This window comes from Carassius auratus, chromosome 20 (assembly GCF_003368295.1).
Source record: "Carassius auratus strain Wakin chromosome 20, ASM336829v1, whole genome shotgun sequence".
Classification (NCBI taxonomy): domain Eukaryota; kingdom Metazoa; phylum Chordata; class Actinopteri; order Cypriniformes; family Cyprinidae; genus Carassius; species Carassius auratus.
The window spans coordinates 10,842,592-10,867,726 of NC_039262.1; the positions used below are offsets into that span (position 1 = coordinate 10,842,592).

Consider the following 25,135-nt stretch of genomic DNA (forward strand, 5'->3'; position numbering starts at 1 on the left):
TTTGTTCTGAGATCTGGTTTAGCATCATTTATTTGCAGACTTGGAGTGATATTTTAGTGTTGTTCAGACATTTTTAAGTGTGACTTAAGTGTACAAATACTATTCGAGGTCACTTGTCCCCCGTTTTCCTTCCCTGAAACAAAATTAACTCAAAGAGTAATTCATAAAATGTAAAATGTTTAATGTTTTTCAGTAACAAAATCCAGTGAAAGACTTGCAGGCTGACATTTGGGGTAACAGGACTCAGCAGCGGCCACAGCCTGGATGACAGGTTGCATGAAGTGTGTTCTGTGTGTTTGTGGTTTGTGCCACAGTTCTTCATGACACAGAAGCAGTTACAAGCATCATCTCTAGCCATGTTGCCCTTTGGCTTAGTATTCAATGAACTAAAATTCGTATGTTAAACATTGAAACATTTCCTCAAAGTTTAGACATCAAAACACTGGGAGAAATATGATCAGGAACTATTATAGAACAAACGGGTTTAGCCTGCAACAGTTTGTGGGCCTATATACATTATACAATATCTTAATAAACGATACTATCGTTTTCAAAAAAACGAACGCCCTGAAATAGAGACAAGATTGAAAGCATTAATATGGAACAGTTTCAATTCAGAAGTGACACATGAGTTCACCATAACAATAAATAGAAGAGCTTTAAAGAGCAAATATAGCTAATTTTGTTCATACAAAATGAATACACTGAAATATCCCCATATTAACTGGGTCCCTGTGGCTTATGTGTATTGTGCCTTTTATTGCATGTATTCTGTTTTCTAGTTCACATTTACTGCATTGTCCTATTGAACGTAGGAAGATTATGTGCTTGAAATCCAGTGTATAATTATTATTTGCATTAGACATACACAGTCAGACAAATCCTTAGAGCTGGATCTGTTAACAGAGGTGAATGGTCCAGATTTTATTTGCAAAACAAAGCCTTCATGAGAATCATTGCACATATGCTACAGTTGTACCCCTTCTTGTACCTGTCGTTTAAGGAGAGTTTCCTGAATAGTAAAGGGAAGTTACTCCATTTTGAGTCCTTTTTCTTCTTCTTACTCAACAAAACTAGGGAGAGGCCAAGTTTTATGTATCCTCCAGCAAACATGGGATTTCAAATGTCATTGTCATTTCATTGTCATTTTTCGTTCTTGTAGCTGTCCTGAGAAAGGAGGAGAGATGGACATTGAAATGCCAACTGGCTCTTACCTCTGCAAACTGTCCTCCCTTCCCTCTGGATCCAATCAGGGCCTGGCTTCAGCCCATTCTCTGCCTTCTCGTGATCCCTTTCTTTGCAAACATTGTATTTATCCAGAGGTAGGAAGAAAAAAAAAAACCCTCTTCACTATCCGACCTACTGACACATGTTGAGTATTTTCTCCTCCTTGAGGTCTGAAATTCTTTCATCTCTATTTCTAAAGTAAATTTCCACACAGTAGGCATTTTATCTTACATGGCGAAGTGTAATCCACACATCCCTGCAATTTTCCACGACGGAAAACAAACAGTCCAGAAGTAATGGCTCTTCCGATAACTAGCACCTCTCAGTATACAGAAGTGGGAAGCAATAAAAACAACATTCCTTAATTTATAAAAGGCTGCAAATTGTCCTTTGAAAGCAATTCCTGAAGTTAACATTGTGTCTGGAGTTGTGAATCCGTTACGCATGCTGCTGCAAAACAACAGAAAAAAAAAAAGGAAGGAAAAAAAAAAAACAGGCAGCAGACACATGCCGAAAGTTTCTCTGATTCTGTTTTCTTGAGCTCTCTCCTTTGTCTATCTGTACTGAGGTGAGCCTGTGCTGTCGTCGGACAGAAGCCCGTCCAGGTCGTCCTCCTCAAAGCCGTGAAAGGTGGACGCCTCGCTTTCTGACGTGTCGCCGAACATGTCCAGAAGTCCGCCCGTCCTCCTCTTCGCCCTGGTCCCACCGACGCGATCAGCTGACACGCATGACGGACATATCAGCATCACAGTGGAAACACACACAAGTAACACTGCAGTCAGCTAGGACTCACACTCCTCTGAGCTTTGGGCAACTTGCAGTCTCTGCTGTTACTCATACATTAAGGGATTACGGCTTGCATGTCTGAGTGCCTGAACATGTGCTTATCTCATTGGGTGTAGTTTAAAGTTGCAGCACATTAACAGCTGTGAGTGAATAATGAAAAGGGATCGATCACGCTAAATGAAAATTCTGTCATTATTTACTCACTGATTGATGGAACACAAAGTCCTACAGGTTTTGAAGTGAATCAATAATGACGGGATTTTCACGTTTTGTGTGAACTATCCCTATAAACATTTTCTTTTCTTTCTTTCTTTCTTTTTTTTTTTACTGAAGAATACATCATTTGGTCTCTCCCTGTTCTTGTAATACCATTCGATTATGAGAAGGCAATGGATTACACAGCCAAGAAAGAAAAACAGAAAGAATGGAAGCATATGAGCAAAATAAATATGAGAATATTTTGCGCACATGAACAGAGATAACTGATAATGCCCTAAACAGTTAAGAGTTTTAGGATTTCTAGGATCATTTGCTAGCAAAAGCACTTATGTAAAAAAAAAAAAAAGAAGCAAACCACAAGCACAAAAGGCAATGTCACATATAAATGCTCATTCTCAACACTGCAGGATTTGGCTCACATGTCTGACACAAACACAATACACATTCTAAATGCAAGCATGGGATTTTTTTTTTTTTGAAGACCAATGCATTGGTTGGGTAATTACAAAGAGCAAATGTTTTTAGGTCTGCCACCTTGAAAGCGTTTCGCATCTAAGCGATCTAAATTAAATGTAAGATGCTTCTGGACCTTGTAGTCTTGGCATCAGCCATGAAAAACAGCAGGATTTAACAGTTTCTTCTGTTTCAGTCGAATCCCATGACACTTCCACAGCAGTTTCACAGAACTGCACCTGCTTTCCCTTCCAAACCTAATTAGAATGAACTGTGATCTAGCCTTGGTCAAAACAGTCAGAGCACAAAATGAATATCAACTAGATGATCAACTGGACCTTGTAACAGTAAAACTAATTTTTTATATTAGAAAAAAAACAATAACAAAAAATTACAAATATGTTTCCATTATTAATTAAACAAAAAAAAGAAAAGAAAAAAAAAATATAAATATATTTACTATTTTTTATATTTATATTATTCATTAATCCTATTTTCATTATTTTCACTATGGTATCTTTTGTGGCGCAAAATATATTTAATAAAATATATATATATATATATATATATATATATATATATTATTTTTTTTTTTTTTTTTTTTTTTTTTTTTTCTCAGTGCACATGTTGGGTAAATCCCAAAAATTATGCAGTCATTCTGTTACTTTCATATTGTGGTATTTGTGCTACCTTATTGATTACAATTTTAGTAATGAATAAGTAATTTATACTGAGATTCATTTTTAAAATGACCGAGCTATCTCTCCTGAAGCTCCTTTTAATCAGTATGTTTGTAAACACTGCAAGAATTCATGAATAAACACCAGGACTGCAACAGATAAACAACTGCATGGAAACAGTGGTAATCTGCCCATCTCTGAACTACTGTGCTGGGTTCCAGGACACAGATTAAGTCTAGTCTGGTTTTAAATCGCTGCTAATGGCAACTCTCCATTAAAAAGTCTTTCTAGTAGAATTCATCAGTGTCTGGGAAATAATTTGTATATGACACCATAATGCCAAGCCAAACCCAAATCACAACAACTCAAAGAAAACTCTATATAAAATAAACAAACATGCTCTAGCAAAAAACACAAAAAGATGGGATATGCACAAATAAGCTGATGAAATGTGCTATTGATGCATGACATGATAAAGCATTAAATGGGATCTTTTGGTGGATACATATCATTACATACATATTTATTTGATGAACTAAAACTTTTTCAGATCAACTTAAAAAAAGTAAATTTCTAGGATATGTTAATGTATATAATATTGTGGTGTTTTACTGTTGAAAAATTTTCCACATTTAATTCTCTTAAAAGCAAGAATAATGTATGTGTATAATGCTCATTCATTTCTGCTTCTTTTAAATAGAAGACTGACATGTCTTTAACCTACTACATCAAAAAATACAGATACTGTAATCTGGCCCATTTTAGAGCACCACACATTGGTTACTGATTGAGAGAGAAATCTCGGGAATACTTTTACTGACTACATCTGGCAATTCATTAAAAAAAAAATCTTTCTTTTTATCATTTCAACCAGATTATTATTGGCTATGCCAGTAAACATTTCCCTCAGAGTGAAATTGAAACAAGATGGAGGTGAAACTACCCTTAGTCTTGGTCTAACATGGGCAGATACTGTAACTGTGAGTAATAGAGAACACAGTGATGTGAAGGCACTCACCAGAGCGGCCGCAGTCTGAACAGGAAACCAACTCCTCAGCATGGCCTGTCTTCCTGTTAGATCCTGAGTCTCCCAGACAGAAGTCACAGTAGTCATTAGGGATGATCGTGCCATCAGGCCCTTTCTGTGCTGTAGAAATAGTACAAATTAAAAAGGGGAAGAGAACATAGAAGAACAGTGACCTTTTCCAAACCCTAGATAACTAAGAAGGTATTACTTTTATTATGTTAGACATTCTTAAATTGCAACATAATGAAGATTGTAGTATTAAAGAATACAAATAGAAACATTTGTTTTTGCTATGTATTTATTTTCTTATTGAATACCAATTAATATCAATTAGAATATAATTAGAATATTTATATTGAATATGTTGGGGAAGTTCACTAATGTAGAGCAAATGCTACTAAATATAGTTATGCTAAAATTCACACTTGGATGTTAACTATAGGAATAACTTGTTACAATTATTTTACAATGTTTAAAGTCACTATGTAGCATCAGTAGCAAAATATTATTTCTTCATATTGTTACATACAACTGAGTGAAATGGATTACAGAATAAGAACACAATTCAATTTGTTTTTGACTGGTTGTTGACTGAATGAAGGAAGATCTGAAAAGGGGCAGAGTTTAAGCAGATTAAACTATGTCTGGTAAACCCCACCAGAAAAAAGTCTGCCGTTTTATTATATTATATATATATATATATATATATATATATATATATATATATATATATATATATATATATATATATATACACATACACACACACACACACAGTATATTTTTGGTCACAACTTATTTTAAGGTCCAATTCTCATTATTAACCAACCATTAATTATGACTTTTGCCTCTGTAAACTCATAATTTGCTGCTTATTTAAAAGTTAGTAAGGTAATTAGTAAGGTAGTTGTTAAGTTTAGGTATAACCACTTATTTTACAATTCAAATGATATTAACTTACGTTTGTGATTCTCGTGGTGGACAGGAGGAGATTGGGGGATTTCAGTTTCTCGTTCTTCCTCACCCTCCTCTTCAGCAAGGTGAGTATGGGTGTAATGGTAGCTTAGTCCAGGGCGGTTTTTGTAACGCTTCCCGCAAACTATGATAAAGAACATTAGTCATGATGAAATTCATTTTACTGGCAAAAACGACTTAGTCTCAAATATGTTGTTCTAATAATCAAGCTGGGATGCTAACACACATCTAAGGAATCCACCAAGCAGCTAGCTGTGGAGTCAAAGCGCTATCACAAAATCTAGGTTGCATGTTCTCAGCCAGTGAGAGAGACATGCGGGGTGTAAGAAGAGTGTTTCAGGCACAGTATTAGCACTGCAACCCCACAGAGTGTCTTGCACCTTCATGAACACGTACAGGTGCTGCTAGGCATAGTAGCAAGTGCTCTGCACTGACAGTACCTGTAAATTAATTAGGAATTCACAAAGTGTAATTGGTAACACTTTAGAATAGGTAACACTTGTTAACTATTAACTACAACATTTTTCTCAGAAATTCTTAAATTGCTGCTTATTAATAGTTATTAAGGTAGTAGTTAAGTTTAGGGATTGGGTGAGATTAGGGAAGTAGAGTAATGCATTAATATGTTCTTAATTAGCACTAATACATAGCTAATAATTTAGTAATGTGCATGCTAATAAGCAACTAATAGGTGTTACCTATTCTAAAGTGTTACCGTGTAATTGGTAATGTGACCACCTCAAACCAAAATTATGAATATTACTTATATATTAAATAACACCTCTGTTGAATGCGGTCAGAATCCAATAGTGACACTGTATGTCTTGGGTGAAATTAAGTAGCTTTCAATATGGTCAAATGCTATCCAGCTATGATCCGATCACTGAAAACACATGTTAATGCTGGTTGGCATATTAGATTACAGATATGGGATATATCACATAACTATATAACAGTGTTGGATACGGTTTACAAATTAATTGCTTTTATTGAACATGTTGGTTTTGGTGGCCATATTATTTAAAGCTCAGCACAGAAAAGATCGGTTTCTCTCTACAGGTGGATGCAGTAAACTTGTCAAGCATCTGTGGGTTGCAGACTGCAATACCAGCAAGGTAAGCACAATAGTTTCACAGTTATAAATTATCTCACTACAAATCTATAAAAAAAAAAAAAAGTATGGACAAACCAAGGAGGAGCATGTGTACAGTTTTTGAAGATCATCACAACTAGGACATTTTTCTTTTGATTTTTAAAAACAATAATTAGTAACTGTCAGGTCCCCAGGACAAAATAGGACTCAAATACAGAAAAGTAGAGGAAAGACGGAGATTTATTTCTCACAGGGCAAAACCAAAAGAATAGCACAATCACAAAAACAGCAAACTAGTTCTTGGGGATTCCAGAGCAGGTCGGCAAAGAAATTCAGACCACATGGGCTGTGGAAGCTGTCCCAGACCCAGTGTTCGAAACAGGACAGGCGACCAGAGAGAGAGCAACACAACAAGTGACTGTCTCTCCTCACTAGGTGTCCCGAGGTACAGTGAAACAAGGGAAGTGCTTGAATAAAAGCACTGATAAAAATGTGAAAGGGGGGAGTGAATGACAGGCTTGATCTTGCACAGATGGATATTTTTTAAAACAGGGGGGGTTAACTTGAGTTGCACCGACAACAGACTGTGTTCTTGGAAGGAACAACGGTGTCATATTCTTGGGAGGGGAATAATGGTGGCTGGTAGCCTTAACAGCACTGGAAGGGAGACAACCCTGTAGTTGAGACCGGAAGGGAGTTATGCACGAACTCACCATGGTTAATCTGGAATTCAAAGACGATGGTTCACTCCAGGGTGGCAAGATAGTTTGGATGAGTGGCCCCACTGTAGGACGCTAGTTCGGACTGACTGGGGCACAAACAACAGGCCCTCTGGACAACCCGGGGGAATAGTAGCATCACATAGCAAGATGCACACTTTGGACTCCACCCCCAGGTGAATGGCAGAATGGCCACAGGGTGGGTGGGACTAGCCTAAGCCTCAAAGATCTGCGACAGTGCATCTGGTTTACCATTCTTGGACGCCGGGTGGTAAGAGTGGTGAACCTAAACTGACCGAAAACAATGCCCAAGGATCCTGACAAAAATGTAATCCGCGGTGTGGATGTATTCATCTTGCGGTCAGTCCAAAAGATAGATGGAACCCCTGCGCCCTATTATCAGTGACGCCACTTCTCCAGTGCCAGTTTGACAGCAAGAAACTCCTTACTCCTGATGTCGTAATTCTGTTCCGGTATGGTTAAATGATGAGAAAAGAAGGCACAGGGATGTATTCTCTTGTCCAAAGGTGATCTTTGAGACAATATTGCCCCAACCCCCACCTCTGATGCATCCACCTCCACAATGATCTGACGAGATTGGTCTGGGGTAGTCAAAATCGGAGCAGAAATGGAGCGACGCTTTACATTCAGCATTCATTTTTACAGTCTGAGCCTGCGAAGTCCAACAGTAACACTTCCTAGTGGAGGTGAGATCAGTCAGAGAAAGGGCGACCTGGCTAAAGTTCCAAATGAATCGCTTGTAAAAATGGGCAAACCCCAGAAATCCCTAAACCGTTCGACGACAATCTGGGGTGGGCCAATCAGCAAATGGTTTTACCTTAACAGGATCCATTCAGATACTCTCACGAGAGATAAATGCCAGGATTGTAACCAACAGTGCGTGAAACTCTCACTTCTCTACACTGGCAAATAAACGATTCTTAAGTAGCCGCTGGAGCACTCGTCGACTTGTTGGTCGAGATCAGAATATCGTCGAGGTAAACAAAATCAATCTGGTTGACCATGTCTCTGAGCACATTGTAGACTAGTGCCTGGAAGACCGCGTTGGGTTTAAAAAAAGCACAAGCAGCATGACCAGAGTGCCCTGTAGTGGTGATAAAAGGCGGTCTTCCATACATCCCCACCCCTTATCCGGACTAGGTGATACGCATTGCGGAGGTCCAACTTTGTAAAGATGGTTGCCCCCTGCAATAGCTCGAAGGCTGATGACATCAACTGCCAACATGACATGATGATTCTTCACCATGATGTCATTCAACCCCCGATAGTCTATACAGGGGTGCAGCTAACCATCCTTCTCCACAAAGAAGAACCCTATCCCATCTGGAGAAGAAGAGGGAAGGATAATGCCTGCTACCTGAGAATCATGATTATACCTCTCCATGGCTTCCTTCTCAGGTCCGGACAGAGAATAAAGGCATCCCTTAGGCAGAGAAGTGCCAGGCAACAGATCTATCAGACATTTGTAAGGGTAGTGCGGAGGCAGAGATGAAGCTCGGGACTCACTAAAAACTGTTCGCAAGTCAAGGTAAGCCACCGGTACATCCGCCAGATTTAACGGCTCCTCCTAGAACACAGAACAAGACATTACGGGGGAAATGCAGCACCCAAACATTGAGCTAAACAGAAGGGGCTCCAAGCCAAAACGGAGTTAACAGCCCAGTCAATGCGGGGGTTATGCTTGACCAGTTAGGTGTGTCCCAAAACCACTAAAGCAGTGGGTGGGTGAATGAGGAGGAACCAGATTTTCTTAGCATGATTGCCGAAAAGTGTGAGTGTAACAAAGTTAGTGGCATGGGTAATACTGGTGAAAAGGGTGCTGCAAAGTGTTTTATAGGCAGAATCCATGAAATCATCCTCTGTTCCAGAATCGATCAATGCAGACACCTGATGAGCAGTCCCATTAAACAGTAATGAGACTTGGAACTCAAAACGACCATAAGAGGGCAGTCGAGTACTATTGATGGTCACCGTATGTGCTCCCTTGAGGGGTGAGCGCCGCGTCACTGCTGGCACTGTGAGCGAGAGAGATTGTCCAGGTATTAACGTTGCTCCCTTACAGTCAGCCTTGCTCTCATGACCTGCATCGTTTCCTCCTCTGGGAAAACGAGACGTTGGGAAGGTGTGTCACTCGTCGCTCCTGACAAAGCTGTAGTGGCAGGCTCAGAAGGAAACATGCTCCTCTGATTTCGAGAATGGAGAGCAATCCAGTTATCCATCTGGTTGGCAAGTCAATCAAATCATCAAGGTTAGAGTGCAGTTCGAGAGAATAGATCTCGTCCTTGATGTATTCGGCCAGACCGTGAAGAAAATGGTCCTGGAGTGCCTTAGCATTCGAGCCACAGGATGCGGCGAGAATACGTAACTCTATAGGCTCAATCGGTGTCAGGAGAAAGCGTTACAACTCAAGCAGTGGGAGGGTTAGATTGCAGCTGATCAAGCTGCCCCAGCAGCTAGTTGAGCTGGATAGAGATCCTCCTGTTGCCAACAAAGTAGAGCTCCCTGCTTCACAACTGCTCTGCGCAACTCCATCTCCTCTACTGTCTCCATGATGTTTTAAAGTAGATTCTGTCATGTCCCCAGGATAACAGAGGACTCAAATGCAGAGAATTAGGTGAAAAATGGAAAAATGGTTTTGAAGGCAAAACCAAAACAATAGAACAATCATAAAAAAACAGAGAACTAGTCCTTTGGGACTCCAGAGCCGGCTGGCAGAGTAATGCAGACCTCACAGGCTGTGGAAGCTGTCCCAGACCCAGTGGTCACAATGGACAGGCAACCAGAGAGAGAGCGAGGCAACGAGGGGCTGTCTCTCCTCACTAGGAGTCCTGAGGTTCGGTGAAACAATGGAAGTGCTTGAATAAAAGCATTCATAAAAGCGTGAACACAGAACACACCAAACAATCTACTAACGAGGAAGGACAAGAAAGCAGAGGTTATAAAGGAATGGGGGAATGATTGAAAGGTGAGGGCGAAACAGCTTGTGATCCGTGCACCCCTGCCTTAAGATCAGTGCTGATTGCCCAGGTCACAAGCTGCCAAAAGTGATGGGACAACACAGACAGCAGGGGGAGCCAATGAGGCACCCTGAACCATGACAGTAACTAAACTTATTTAGATTAAATATCATAAGGATTTTTTATACATTTTCAAAATATTTTATACATTACCTTAAAGACAACATGAAATTTATTTTAATTTTAGAGAAAAAAGGTGAGTCTTTCCAATCAAATTTCAGTGGGATAAGGTAAGTCCCGCCTCGCATTTTGTCTTGATGATCATTATATTTTACTCTAAAGCAGGGGTGCCGAACCCTGCTCCTGGCGATCGACTGTCCTACAAAGTTTAGCTCCAATCCTAATCAACCATACCTGAAACTACTAATTAAGGTCTTCAGGCTCACTTAAAAATTAAAGACAGGTGTGTTTGATTAGGGTTGGAGCCAAAATTTGCAGGACAGTCGATCACCAGGAGCACGGTTGGGCACCCCTGATCTAAAGTAAACTGAATTACAGTTAAATGCTTTTATATGCTGTTTTTCATTTATATATTATGCTTAAAGGAGCACTAAGTATCCAACCATAGTGGGCTTAACTGTATTGAATGTCTACTTGTAGTGTGCTTCAAATCTTAAAAGTTTGTAAAAACTGTGCTTGTAGATAATAAAATATTAATATAATAAAAGGCCACTTATGTGTACTTAAAGAGGGTACGCCTTCATGACTGTTTCTTAACACACTTAAAAAGAGCATTTTGTAATTTTCTAATAAAATTTACTTTTAAATACATTTTAAATCTTTGTTTTATCATTTTTGTTGTGCTCTAAAAAATACACTTAATTTTATGTGCTGATGAACATACTAAAGTAGGGCTGTCAAAATGGCTGAAAAACTAAATTCAAATTTTTTATTTAAATATTATCAAAATTCTAATTATATTTGAATTTAAATGCATAATTTCAGGGTGAAGAAAAGCTTTAGGCTTCTCTCCTAAGGCCACAAGAGGGCACATTTAGCAAAATATTACTAATGCACATTTATTCAAAGTATAAGAAAACATGACTGAAAAATATGCACAATATTTAAAATAATGTTTATATATAATGAATTAATTATATTGCTTAAAAACTATTACCAAAACAGCATCACGTATGCAGGCATAGTTTAATACAAAGGGCGGAAATCCAATTACACAGAGTAATTTTTTTCTTTAAAAAACATGAGATGCAGTGGGATAGGGAATTAAGTCTCGAGATATGTTTTTAAAAAGTTGAACTTACGTTAATTTTACATGGCTTTCTAAACATGCGGCTCTCTTGTGCAAGACGCGAGTGCAACGGTGATAGAAGATTTGTGAAATATGCATTCTGTGTGAACGGCTTGGTTTCAGTTTTAATGTAAACAAGATCTTCTCCACATTGATGTTCTCTTTTTCTGCAATATGTTGAATGAACAATGCAGCAGCGCTGCAACAAATGTTATTTTGTAAAGACTGCTGAATCATATAGATGGACACTGGGATTATTAAAGCAGAACATATAGTATGGAAAAGGAAAGCAACTACATGCATTTACTTTCAGCAAACTGCACATCCAGAGTCAATCATTCCAGCAAGGCAGCAGATTTGACCTAGAACAGGACCTGCAATCTAGATGTGTCAATGAAAAGGCTACTTGTTCAAGCTTTGCTATTTTAGCAGCAGTGTTGTTAGCCATGCATGATAGCTTTGGCCAAGCAGCGTGAAATATTAGCAGCAGCTACAGAGAAAATACTGAACCAGATTATTTATGTTAATAATCCCTCCCCGACATGAGCATTAAGTGTTTAGCCTTGTCATTAGCATAGCCCACATGTCCGAGCAAGAGGAAGATGGCAACATGGCTGAATACCTGAGTCAGCAGTTTTTGAGTTATGCTTTTGTTTGTATCTGTCTGAAACAGAGGAGACACAAAGCAAAAGAGGAGACAGAAAAAAAATACAGGAAGTAAGTTACATTCAAAGAGGCCTCTGGAACCCAAAGTAGCTCTAGTATCTCCTCGGGTAGTCACATGCTTTTGATATTATAACAGCCCACCATGCCAAGATGAGAAACACAGACAGGTATCATATGAAAAAAATGAAAGATATCTTTTAAGACCCAAAGTAGCACAGTCAACAATAGTATATTCAAAATAGTTTAAATACCATGATAAAAACAGAGGTCGAAGACAATAAACATTTGTTATTTTATTTGATAGCAGTATGGAATGAAAAATGAATACTACCATTATAAACCTACTAATTTATACTAATATTCAGTGGGGTCCAAAAATCGGAGACCTCTACGGTCTCTGTCTACTTTTATATAACATTTTTATAACTTAATTAAAAATATTATATTTTTTGAGTGAAAAAATTTAAAGAATGTCAGAAATGTGTAATTGTAAATATTTCTAATACATTTTGATCTTTTTTAATAATTTTTTATATATATATAAGTAAAATGAAAATACTGAATTATCTAAGCCACCTCAGACTTCTGGACACAAATAAATAATGCCAAATTAGGTTACTAATTATTTTTTTTCCTAAATATTTTTTCTGTTTCCCTGCAGTTCAAATGTATATCTAATGATATATCTATTTCAAGTTACTTAGACTTTATGGCACAAAGGTTGCATATGAAAGCAATGAAATTGACACTTACTGTCACACACGTAGGGTTTATCCTGATCGTCGTTGGCCACTGCTTCTGTTCGCCTGCGCCCAGAGCCTCGACCCTGATCAACAAATAACAGACATTATATAATCCCTTTCTTTTTGTTTAGATAATTTCTCAGTTATCTTTTCTTAGTCTCTGCACACACCATAAGTCAGAGAGATCAACACAAGGTTTTTTTCATGTTTTATTCCCCTCTCCCGTGTCAGTCTGCCCTATCTCAAGTTGTCTCTTTTTCTTGCACTCACTTGCCTTTTTTCCTTCACACCATCCACAGACTTTGATGAGTCATGCTCATCACTCACCCTGCCTTTGTTTCGATGCTTCCTCTTTGGTGTGTCCACTTCAAAGTCTTCATCATCATGGAAACCATCCCCATTTTCATCTGCCTCAAGCACCCTCTGCAGAGAATGAAGAAAGTTGGGGTAAGAGATTAGATGACTAAGATCAATGCACTGCACAAGAAAAGACAATAGTCTACATATAGAGAGAGTGGAGAAATGTATTGCCATATATGGTCAATGGCATCCTTAAAATGCTGGCATTTCGTAGCAACATAGTATAAGAAACACTAAAAGTGAATTGTTTTTATAAGTGGGTCATTGAATTATTCATTCAACCGATTCATTCAGGAATGAAAGAGCACTGACTGTGTGTTGCTTCTCCTGTGGCTTTGCTTAAAAGAATAAACAGCTAATGTAATTGGCACAATTAGGTTTAAAATGTAAGTTAACTTAATATTAACTACTATTGTATGAAAACAAGATTATACTCGCAGTCGTGCATTTTCTTGAATATGATATTTGGGTACAACGTCTCTCTTGCTTGAGTGATATTGTGAAAATAAAATGTAATGTGAAGTGCATTGTGCAGAAAGCATTCTGCTGTTTGTATTTTGTCGAGTCTAGTGGTCCTTGCCCTAATAATGCAGTAGGAAGCAAACAGCTTGCGGCTGGGGTGGATGAGGTCTCAGATGATGGATTGGGCGTCACTGTGACAGTGAATGGTGGATATTGTTGATTGATGGTAGATTGCATGCTCTGTGCCATCGCTTTAAAACTTTTCAAAGCATCTTTGTTGGGTTTAGTAGTATTTTTGAACCATAGAGTGATGCAGCTAGTAAAGAAGCTTTCTAGGGTGCTAGAAGTTTGAGAAGTACGGTTACCCCGTGCAAGTTTTATTATATATTTTTACATTAGATGTCAACTCCAACCAAAACCAAGATGATTATTTATCAAACAAAAGTAACTGAAATATCAAGCATTAAAGGCATAGTTCACCCAAAAATTAAATTCTGTCATTAATTGCACACCATCAAGTCATTCCAAAATCAATAAGATATTTTCAAGCTACTAAAATATATTTTGTGTGTAAAAGAGAGAAAAAAATAACTACTTTATTCAACTATTTCTTCTGTTCCTTGTCAGTCTTCGATGCACATTAACAACAGCCAATTTAATGATTAGTATTAGCAATTTTACCAAATGAATGAAATGTATTTCACCAAAACACTGTAGAGTTCTACACTGACTCTTAATACATTATTTTGCATGTCTTCAATTTGTCTTCAATGAGCCCAAAAAAGCTCACGTTACTCCTCTCCTCATCAGGTTACACTGGCTACCAGTAGCCGCTCACATCAAATTCAAGGTACTGATGCTTGCCTACAAGACGACCACTGGCACGGCACCAACATACCTAAACTCACCGGTTAAATCATATGTGCCCTCCAGAAGTTTGCGCTCTGCAAGTGAACGACGCCTTGTGGTGCCATCCCAAAGAAAATCACTCTCAGTGACCTTTTCCTGGACTGTCCCCAGCTGGTGGAATGACCTCCCAATCTCAATTCGAACAGCTGAGTCTTTACTCATTTTCATAAAACATCTAAAGACTCATCTTTTTCGCCAGCACTTAACCAACTAATACAAGCACCTACCTTTTCTTGTCTTTCATATTCTTATATTTTAAAAAAGGGAAAAAAAACAACAACAACCTGGCTATTTGTTCAGTATTAGACTAACTGAGACTTGTCATGGCACTTGTATACAGTTGTTGTTCTCTTGTTGGTCTGATCGTTTCTCTCTGTTGTTCTCATTTATAAGTCGCTTTGGATAAAAGTGTCTGCTAAATGATTAAATGTAAATGTAAATGAAATGTCCAAACCAACTGGAGCTGGATGTGTTACCTGGATTTCCAGTAGTGTCTCTTCCTCTTTGGCATTATTGTTCCTCTTGTCCAAGATCCCATCACCTCGTAACAGTGCCTCCAGGGCCGTAGCCTCCGTCGCTGGGGCTTCTCTCTTGGCCATCAGCTCAGCCTCTAAACATAAAAAAGAAAGAGGTAGTCTGAGACAAATTATATTACTTACATAATATTTTGTGAAAAGATGTGTTCAAAAATTACACTTTATTACATTACTTTACATTGTGTTTCTATATGTCTTATTATTTTTAGGTTTAAATAAAACCCCAGATTCTTTTCCCAGATTATGGACCCCCCTGTAAATCTACTGTAAATAAGAGGTACAATCAGCTAGAGACAATGAGTGCATTTAATCAGTTTTCTGAAAGCACTTCATGAAGGCATCGGTTTCACACGGGCAGACAGATTTTGTGTGTGTTTTCCACTATTAGTTTGGGTAGATTTCTTGGAAACACCAGCCACCAATATGTTTTTATAGGGTGGATAGCTTTTCAAGGCTCATTAGAGGTGAGAAGCTCCAGGTGCTGAAGATAAAATGGAGGATGGGTGTGTATGGAGGAGAAGGCAAGAGAAAGCTATGTCTCATTTCCCTCCCTATATATTTATGATGTGAATTGGTATATCATAAAAATACTGTCGAGCACTAGCAAGGGCCTGGATACACTAAGCATTTGGACATTTGTATCTAATTTACATATGACATAACAGCAAGATCATGCATTCAAACTTAGCTGAATTTCAAATTTTCAACATTGCTGTATCCATATTTTGTAACATGGAAGTAAGCAATTTTCTTATGAATAAAAACAAATTCAGCGGATATGCATCATGCATTTGTTGTTAGCTGTTTAAATGCACCGTGCCATTATGAAGAATTATATATTTATATATAATACAAAAATTATCATATTCACAATATTTAAGAGGACAGCTTTTTACAATTTAAAATAACTTTTTTCTATTTCAATATATTTTAAAATGTATATTTTAAAATGTAATTTATTCTTATGATGGCTAAGTTAAAAGAAGTTTTAGCAGCCATTGCGTCAGTCTTTCGAAAATCAGTCTTCAGAAAATATCAAACATATTAAGCAGAACAATTATTATTATTATTATTATTAAGATTCTTTCATGAATAGGACATGCAAAATAACCCTATTTATTTTAAATATAATTTTTGTAACATTGATACTGTATATATTGCTGGCCTAATAAATATATGTATTCCTTTGTACATTTTCTTTTTGTCTTCTTTGTCTTTACAGCACATGAGGAACATCTGATGTTCACTGGTTACTGTGCATTCTGGGTAGTGGGTGAACGTTTCAGTGTAGTGAAACCATTTTGACAATGGAGAGCTTTAGAAATAGATGACTCTCTGACAAGTGCACTTATTGGTAAACTAAGAAGAAGACTGAAACACACCCTTAGGTCTGTCATAATATTTGAATTGTTTTCTGATCTATAATCTGCATCACTGGAGTTAAAGTGTTCCCAGAAGCTGTGGTTTCTGATGGCCATATCATGTGTTTGCTTTAAGATGCTCCAACTCAATATGTGTGTACATTATTGAGAATGTTTTTATGAATCTCTGTCCTTGTCTTTATTCTCTTTGTGTCTGATTGAGCCGAGACACACTCTTCCCCCGGGAGATGAGCTGAAAATAGCACAGACTGCCAGTCAGGGGCTGATTGCAGCCGCCCATCCCCCCGTTTTCCAGCCGCCAATCATGAACGAGAGGCTAAGAGAGGTTGATGTCTACAGACACAAATCATAAGGTCTTAATCATCGCAATATAATACAGCACTGCAATATTTATGCATGCCATTAAATCACGACATTGGCACCGAAAAGGCAAACGCTGACTGGAAAGACAATGTACTGCATTAAATTGAATATTTAGCAAGATTCCTCTGAGGAGTCCGTTTCACAATATGGCAACTGTAGAGCATAATGAATATATCAGTTTACTGAGATGCAGCTATTTGGTGTTGTCACAGTGGTGTGATTATATAGCAGACAAAATAGCCTGATTGAATCAGTTGATTGAATTAGAGCCTGTTCCTACATGCCATATCTGCTGTGGAGAAAAAGACAGCATATGAAGATTTACTTGCTTGTCGTTGTGAACCAGGCTTGGATGGGATATTGGACACCAAACCTGTTTACAGTGGCTGAGCACCCAGAAATGTACAACACAAACACATTTCAGACAGGAAGCGTAGGAACGATGTCCTGCTGTAACAGAGCAGAATTATGCCTAGCTATAGTGTAAATATTACAAATCCAGGACTCTGGAAAACACATAACTTAAAGGGCTAGTTCACTCAAAAATTAAAATGATGTCATTATTTGCTTATATTCACATTGTTCCGAACCCATTTTGACTGACTTTCTTCAGTGCAACACTGCGTTTAGTGCAGAGACTACTTTTATGCTATTTTTACATAATTTTTTTAAGCTTGAAAGCTCCAGCCCAATAACTGTGGTTTGGGTCATACTTTTTTTTTTTCTTTGAAAGAAATCAATGCTTTTACTCAGTAAGGATGCATTAAATAGATCAAACGTGTCAGTAAAGACATTTATAATGTTACAAAATATATTGTATTTCAAATAAATGCTGTTCTTTTTAACTTTCTACTCATCAAAGAATCCTGAAAAATATCTGTCATGGTTTCCACAAAAATATTAACTGTTTTCAAAGTGAAAATCCTCCTAAAAAGCTTTTTGGGCACATGTTAGAAGAATGATTTCAAAAGGATTGAGCCTGAAAACTGGAGTAATGACTGCTGAAAATTAAACTGTGCCATAACAGGAACTAATTATATTTTAAACTATATTAAAATAAAAAACATTTCAATATTACTGTGTTTAACTGTAGCAAATACATACAGCCTCTGTGAGCATACAAGACTTTCAAAAACATGAAATATCACACATTAATATATATTCTTCAAAATTTCAGAAGAAAGACACAGAAGAAAGAGAGTAATTTAGTAAATAATGACAAAACCGCCATTTGTGCATGAACTATCCCTAAGAGTAGACTATAATGCATCTTAAATATTCTTTATGCAAAATGTCTGAATGGCTCAGGAGAGCAGTCGTGTGACTTGAGGAATGCTTTTGAGGGGTTAACTGAGGATTCTGCATGACACTTCGTAGGAGTTATTTTGTCATTCAAATCCTTCTTCTAATATCTGCATTATTGGAAAGCAATCACACTTTACTTGATGTAAAGAAGGCCTGAATTAGTTTTATTCACTCATGCTGGCTGTGGTCCAAGTGAAGGTCAGGGGTTCTTATATTGCTTTACTGCTATTGTATTTCCAGGGACTGCTAACAAAATAATAGAGTGGCTTTCTTGTTGACACAGACGGGCCTTTATGTGCCTTTATCGAGTTCTTCAAGCCCTTCTGTAGCCCCCCATCAGCCCCCAAGACTTACATTCTAATGCTGCATGGCCAAATGATTAAAGGGGCCCGGTCAGGGCACACACAGACACAGAGAAGGATAATGAGACCCAGATGGGCTAGTTCTACAGCCTCTGAATGACCTCAGAGCAAAGAAACAATGATGGAGAGAGAAAAGAGCAGCAAGAAAGAATCCAAAACCAAAATGTAAGCTTGAGAGAAATCACACAATTAGCCGCAACCATGATCTCACCGAGTCGAAGTTCACAAAGGCGAAGCTGGGGGTCGAGTGGCTGGTGAAGTCGCCTCTTCTTTCTCCAGCAACGTGCAGGGTAAGTGTACATCTGACCTGCTGCCAACCCTGCAATTAGACAGCAGTAGCACGCTTTCAATTGGCTCTTTCACACATTCTTCATTTAACCCCGATTTGGAAGGGATTCTTTTTTTATACAATGTTTAGGTTGAAATTAATAATGGAGGACAAGTGTTATTTCATATACCAGTTTGGATTAAAATTTATTGTCTGGATGTGAATGTTATGAGATGTCAAGTGCTCTTAGTAAAAAAAAAAAAAAAAAAAAAAGATTTTTTTGATAAATGTATATTAAAAACTGAATATTGTGAACTGTTTTAAAAATAATAAATGTAATTTATTTAGGTGAAGACAAATATTAATTTTAGTAGTCATTACTCCAGATAAACCTTAAAACAAACAACAACAACAACAAAAATCTTAAAAACAGTTGTACTGCTTAATATATATATATATATTTTTTTTCTGGTTCTTTGATGAATAGAAAGTTCAAATGAAAAGTATTTATTTGTAATAGGAATGTTTTGTGACATTATAAATGTTTTCAATGTCACTTTTGATTAATTTTATGCACCTTTGCTGAATCAAAACAATAATCTTACTCTGATCCCAAACTGATGTATGTAAATGTAGTGTTCACTTGCAGGCATCATTCTGAGAAACAGAAAACTAGTCTTGTCTGGACAGAGCTTTAGACACAAGAGCTTGAATAAAACATCTTAAATGAAAACGCTGGCATCAGGGGTTTTCACATGGTCCTTCTCTCTCTGATTGACCTGTAACATTATTTTCTGTGCACTTACATAGATCTGTGAGGTACATGGTCTAATTTATTCAGTCTCTTAATGGTGAAATAGAGGAATTGAGAGAAAGAAAACCCCAGAATAAAATAACATCCAATAAACACTGGTCTACCACAAAGTGTAGGGTGTGTCTATGGAGCTTTTAGCTGTGAGGCACTGACTCTATTTGTGTCCGGTTTTCGGCAGGCATATTGTTCCCTTTGGCAGCTGTATATCTAGATATCGGCTGTTTTGGTAAGATAATAAGGAAAGGAATGCTGTGGAAAGACTAGAGACATACTTCTGTCCCATTACATTGAATAGAGCAATACATTGTTTAACATGCTACAAACTTCCTAAACACTAGTACGCTGTATAAACACACAACAACCTTTAATCTAATTGCAGTCTCTGTGCTTTAAAATGAAATTCATCAGTCTTTATTGTTAAATCAAGCTGCATTTTGAGTGGATTTTAAAATCGAAGTGTACACTGCCAAAGTCTAACTTATCCAAATGCCTGTGGTGAGAAAAGAAAAACTGTACAATGACTGGACATGATGCAGTTTACCAATTTTAAATTTTGTTAGATGACTGTGTCTTGAGATGACACCCACATACAAACCCCTTCATCCAATTTGTAGTTCATTTAATGCACTTGAACACATAATATAAGTAAAATATTGCTGATATATATTAGCACACAGCATCTCTTCATTAAAAGGAGAGTTCACCCAAAAATTATTTTACTCACTGTCGTGTCATCCCAATCTCATATGACTGACTGGCTGTTAAGCTCCAAGAACAGAAAAAAATAAAAATAAAAAAATCATGCCAAAACAAACAACAACAACAACAACAAAAAATACATGAAATTGCAATTTTACCATTCAATAGTTCTAAACAGAAACAGGCTGAAATTATGTATTACTTCATTCAGTGATAATCCTACCATTCACTTAATTGTTAACTAAAAAACCACCGTGACCAGATCAGTCACTGAATCCATAAACAAATCAAGTCTTGTTAAACACTCACTTTGTTGAAAAGAGTGATTCATTCACTTACACGGATTTCAAGTTTAACTTTCCGTCAGTTCCACACATAAAGTAACTGTATGGTGGGCTACTTATTTATTTATCGTTTTAATAAACGAGTCGTATAATAATATTATTATTATATTTATATATGAGCCTTGTATGTGTTTTGTTATAGAATATTATTAGATTTTTATATAAGACTTGTATGCATTTTGCTATTCATATAATATAATATAATATAATATAATATAATATAATATAATATAATATAATATAATATAATATAATATAATATAATATAATATAATATAATTAGGGCAAAGCAAGTTAACACGTTATTATCGCGTTAACACATTAATTGATTAATGCCGATAATTATTTTATCCTGTGTTAATGTAGTTTTTTTTATTTATTTTTTTTATTATGAAAGTCAAACGAAAAGTTATTTGTTACAGAAAAGAACAAGCTAGTAATCATGACTTTATAAGTTGGAAATAGGACATTTCTGACAGCGCGTGAAGACAGCGAAGCACTCTCGCTCAACACAGTGGAGCGAATCATTTTGTAAACTTTGTGGTTTATTATTTTGAGGTGTATGGGTCACGGTAACACACGTCCCTCTCACAATATATTGCTGTACACATCTACTGCTTTTGCCGCTCAGAAATATTCACACAATCATGCAGCACACATCAGAAGATCTGCTCTCCAGCGCGGTTCGCGCTCACACTCAATGATCTATATATAACTGAACCACGCTCTGGCCCACCTCTTTCAACTGAGCCAGGGACTGCTAAACAAACCAGGCTTTGGGGGTTAAGATTTCCTAGTATGAGCACACCCTAATTTTTCGCACACACGAGTCTCTAACGACCCATCAAAATGTTGTCATGCAGGTCTCTAATAGGAAGATGCCTGTTATAAAGTTATGATCGAGACTCTGGACTGGACTGAACAAACTATAAAATATTTTCTATAGAAACTTTTAACTTTAATCCTAGTGGTGACAAATAGCTTGTTTTATATTTAATTTCATGATATAAGTTAAGATTTACAATAAATATTTGAACTGCTACTTTGTAAAAGGAATACTGCTGTAAAAAAGCACCTTATTTGTTTAAAGTGTTTGCAAACCAAAATTTATTGCACTTTTGTTCATATAGCAGTACTTTTAAATGAAAAAAGTGCACAGTACACTACTTTTTAATGCATTATTAGTTGTGTGCATAACAATGCAATTAATCGCATACAATAATGCGATTAATCACGAGTAAAAATATATATATAATATTGCCCAAAAATAATAACAGCAAACAATTTTGTAACAACATGAAGGTAAGTTCGTTTTTTTGTTCAACTTTTTATTCCGAACCTTTTTAACAATAATGTTATTTGAAAGATAAATGCACAATGTGCTACCTGGCCCCCGGTGCCGCTTCTCCATCCAGATGTAACAGTTGTTCTGAGCTACTCCCGTCTGAGAGTCCAGGAAGGGCATGCGTACGCTGCGCTCCGCACACAAGCGGGCATTGTAGCTGCGACAGTGCTCAATGGCCTCCCTGTAGAACTGGTCCCCGAGCCTGAGGAAGACACATTTGGTGAGGAAACCTGGTTTTAGCATCAACTATGCCAGCCCATACTAGTGTGGACCTTCAACTGGTAATTAATGGTATCCAAATACCTCACTGCAGGCTGAACTTCTATATGTTAGTCAGTCAACGGTATTAAGTTTTAAACACCCTGCTTTGGAAAAGATAGGGCTATATCCTTTGGCTAATAACACCACTGCAGATCAATAAAGCTTCAAGTTTTTTGTGCTGTTGAGCCTATTGGTCATGCTTTCTTTTCACAATTCACTTTCCCACAGTAATATCCATTTCATTCTCTAGGTAGTCAAAAGGCACAGAGTTGTCACTACTAACTTCCAAACAGAAAGACAGAGGAGACACTGGACCTGAGCCAGCCTGCATGGCTTCTCTTCCCATAACTGCCTCCTGTTTCGTTTAGATCACTCTTCTCTGGAACAGAAGATATGTGAGGAATGCTGGGCTGGACAAAGAGGAGTATTCCAACCCAGTATAGTGACACAAAGAGCCTCAGTGTTTAAAGGGAGCAGGAGAGAAAAAGAACAGGCAGGTATGAAAAGCAAAGGCCTGAGAAAGAGAAATGAGACAACTAACATTTGATATTGATAGCCTATCCAACTCCCAAAAGTAGCTTTGAGAATTGAGAACCAGTTATTATTTAGAACCATTTCCATTAAAATAAAACTGTTACCATTCTGAAAAAAGGAAGAAAAAAAAAACCATCTCCCAGATCAGCTACTGAGTTCTTGATTCTTTTCCTCATTCATCTCAAAAACCTCCAGATTACATCTCCATTTCTTCCTTCCCCCACCTTTCACTATATTCCACTACACCCTTTTTCCTGGGCTTCCTGTGAGCATTATTTCCCTGAAACGAAACGGCTGTGCTATCAGCTAGAGGCTGCAGGACACATTATGTAAGTCACAGTGACAGAGGCCCGCATTAAAGCGCCCACGACCTGTAGGAAAGCAGCTATCACCATAATCATCAACATGCTCCACTGGACTAAACGGCCATGATGGCTCTCAGCTCAAGTTTCCTCTCCGAGCCGATCTATAACTACTTTTCAGCACCTTAAACAAAACCATAACAGCCCCTAGAGATGACAAGTGCTTACCAATGAGCGGCTGATGATGACGGTGTCTATCAGCACCATCTTAAGTAGAGAGCTTGTGTGTGGACACCACGCTTCATACAGCCTCCCCCATACAAAACCTCTACTATAAACATACGGTGTGTCCACGGCCTCCTGTATTACACTCGAGGCAAGGACTCTGGTCAACAGAGTGGAGCAGTTATGTAAACAGTTAGACTGGTGTGTTGGAAGACACGTATTCTCTCTGCCATTTCCCCGGAAGCATGGATGAAGAGAACCTCTTGAAGGTCGTTGAGATCTTTACTCTTTTAATGTCCATTAGTTATGGACTAAAGCGAATAGAAGGGATGTTTATTAAATCTGTCACATTATTTCATTTTCACAACCTCAAGAGCATGAAGCGACTATAGATGTTGCATGTTTTACAATTGTGTGGAAACGAAATGTGAATTTGGTTAAGTAAAATCCTTTAACTTTGAAAGGGAAAAGGTTAAAGCTGGACTTCTCACAGTCTTTGTGAGCTCACCAAAATTGTGGGACAGTGCCACACTGGAATGTTTTAGGGTAAACATTCAGCTAGGTGTCATAACAAGGCATTCTGGGTTTCAACTCTTCTGTAAGCTGAGAGGTTTTAAAGATATGTAGACCAGTGCAAAATATCTACAATGAATGGAAAAAGCCTAGACCTTAATTTTGCTCAGATTATGTTGTTAATTGATAAAGAGGTGGATCAAATAAATGAAATCACCAAACAAACAAATACAACAGAATAAAAAGAAGAAAGAAACTCATTTTTTAATTGCTTATTCATTCTAAAATATTATTAAATATTAAGTGTTCGATACACAAAAAGAGAAATGTTTTATTATTTTTGCATTTTGATAAAATAACAAATAATAATCCTTAATTCTGCAACAATTAAAATATGATTATCTTCATTTTCATAATTACCGGTATAATAATTAATCATTTGTTCTTGTTATTGCATAATTTTAATTCTATATATTTATACTCAGAAAATATTTAATATTTAAATAAATCATCATTACAAAATTAGCATTCATTATTATTATTATTTTAAAAAACTCACTTTATAACTTGGTTTTTGCATTTGACAAAAACTTATACTGAACAATAAAAGCAATATCTTATTTCTTTTAATAATAATGGTAACTATTATCGGATTTCTGGTTGTGTTATATACATAATTATTTTCATATTAAGATTGTTGTTACTATATATTTACATGATATAAATGATTGATAATAATGTTTCTTGAGAGTAAATGGTTGTTAGAGTCCCAATATCTGATTTGGAAGATTAATATATATTTACATCTATTTGGCAGAGGATTTGGTTCTTTACAGAAGCTTTATTCTTTGAGCTTCAAGAAGGCTAGATAAATTCAGAAGAATACACAGGCATAAATAGAGAAAATACAGACCGAAAAGCAGCAGACAATATGTTCTCACTGAGAGGTAGAGCAAAGAAAATTAGCTGCAGACTAAACATTTATTCAGTCTTCACACATCCTATTCAAATGCATTTGTAAACAAGCGTCTTTCTATCAGCCTGTTTCAGCCTCGATGAAAACTGTAAATGAACCTTCTGCACTGAGCCATGTGCTTTGTGCCTGGACTGCTCTTAGGAAATGAATACCTTTTCTTTATTCAGCAGAGCAGAGCTGTGTAACTCAGAGGCTGAAGGCCCCTTTACTCAGCCAGTGCGTCTATATTCATATTACTTGAACAACAGGGGTGTCTCCTTTGTGTCTCAAAAGAACATAGCCACACTTCTTAAGGATGTA

General features: G+C 37.1%; 1 protein-coding gene across 5 annotated transcripts in view; it reads right to left on the reverse strand.

The window, feature by feature from the left end:
• Positions 1–25,135, reverse strand: part of LOC113120892 (zinc finger protein DPF3) — a 34,195-nt gene that overhangs the window by 4,310 nt on the left and 4,750 nt on the right. Inside the window, exons 1-9 of one of the 5 annotated variants that reach the window (XM_026291021.1) lie at positions 23,350–23,441; positions 22,066–22,226; positions 18,766–18,873; positions 15,083–15,216; positions 13,203–13,298; positions 12,886–12,958; positions 12,089–12,130; positions 5,354–5,491; positions 4,384–4,512 (exon numbers count right to left, since the gene is read on the reverse strand). In XM_026291021.1, coding sequence (XP_026146806.1) covers positions 4,384–4,512; positions 5,354–5,491; positions 12,089–12,130; positions 12,886–12,958; positions 13,203–13,298; positions 15,083–15,216; positions 18,766–18,873; positions 22,066–22,144 — 799 coding nt within the window. In that variant the 5' untranslated portion in view covers positions 22,145–22,226; positions 23,350–23,441. Of the gene's footprint in view, positions 1–164; positions 1,946–4,383; positions 4,513–5,353; positions 5,492–12,088; positions 12,131–12,885; positions 12,959–13,202; positions 13,299–15,082; positions 15,217–18,765; positions 18,874–22,065; positions 22,227–23,349; positions 23,442–25,135 lie in introns of those variants that run through there. The other 4 variants (XM_026291020.1, XM_026291018.1, XM_026291022.1 and 1 more) reach the window with 4 other exon arrangements.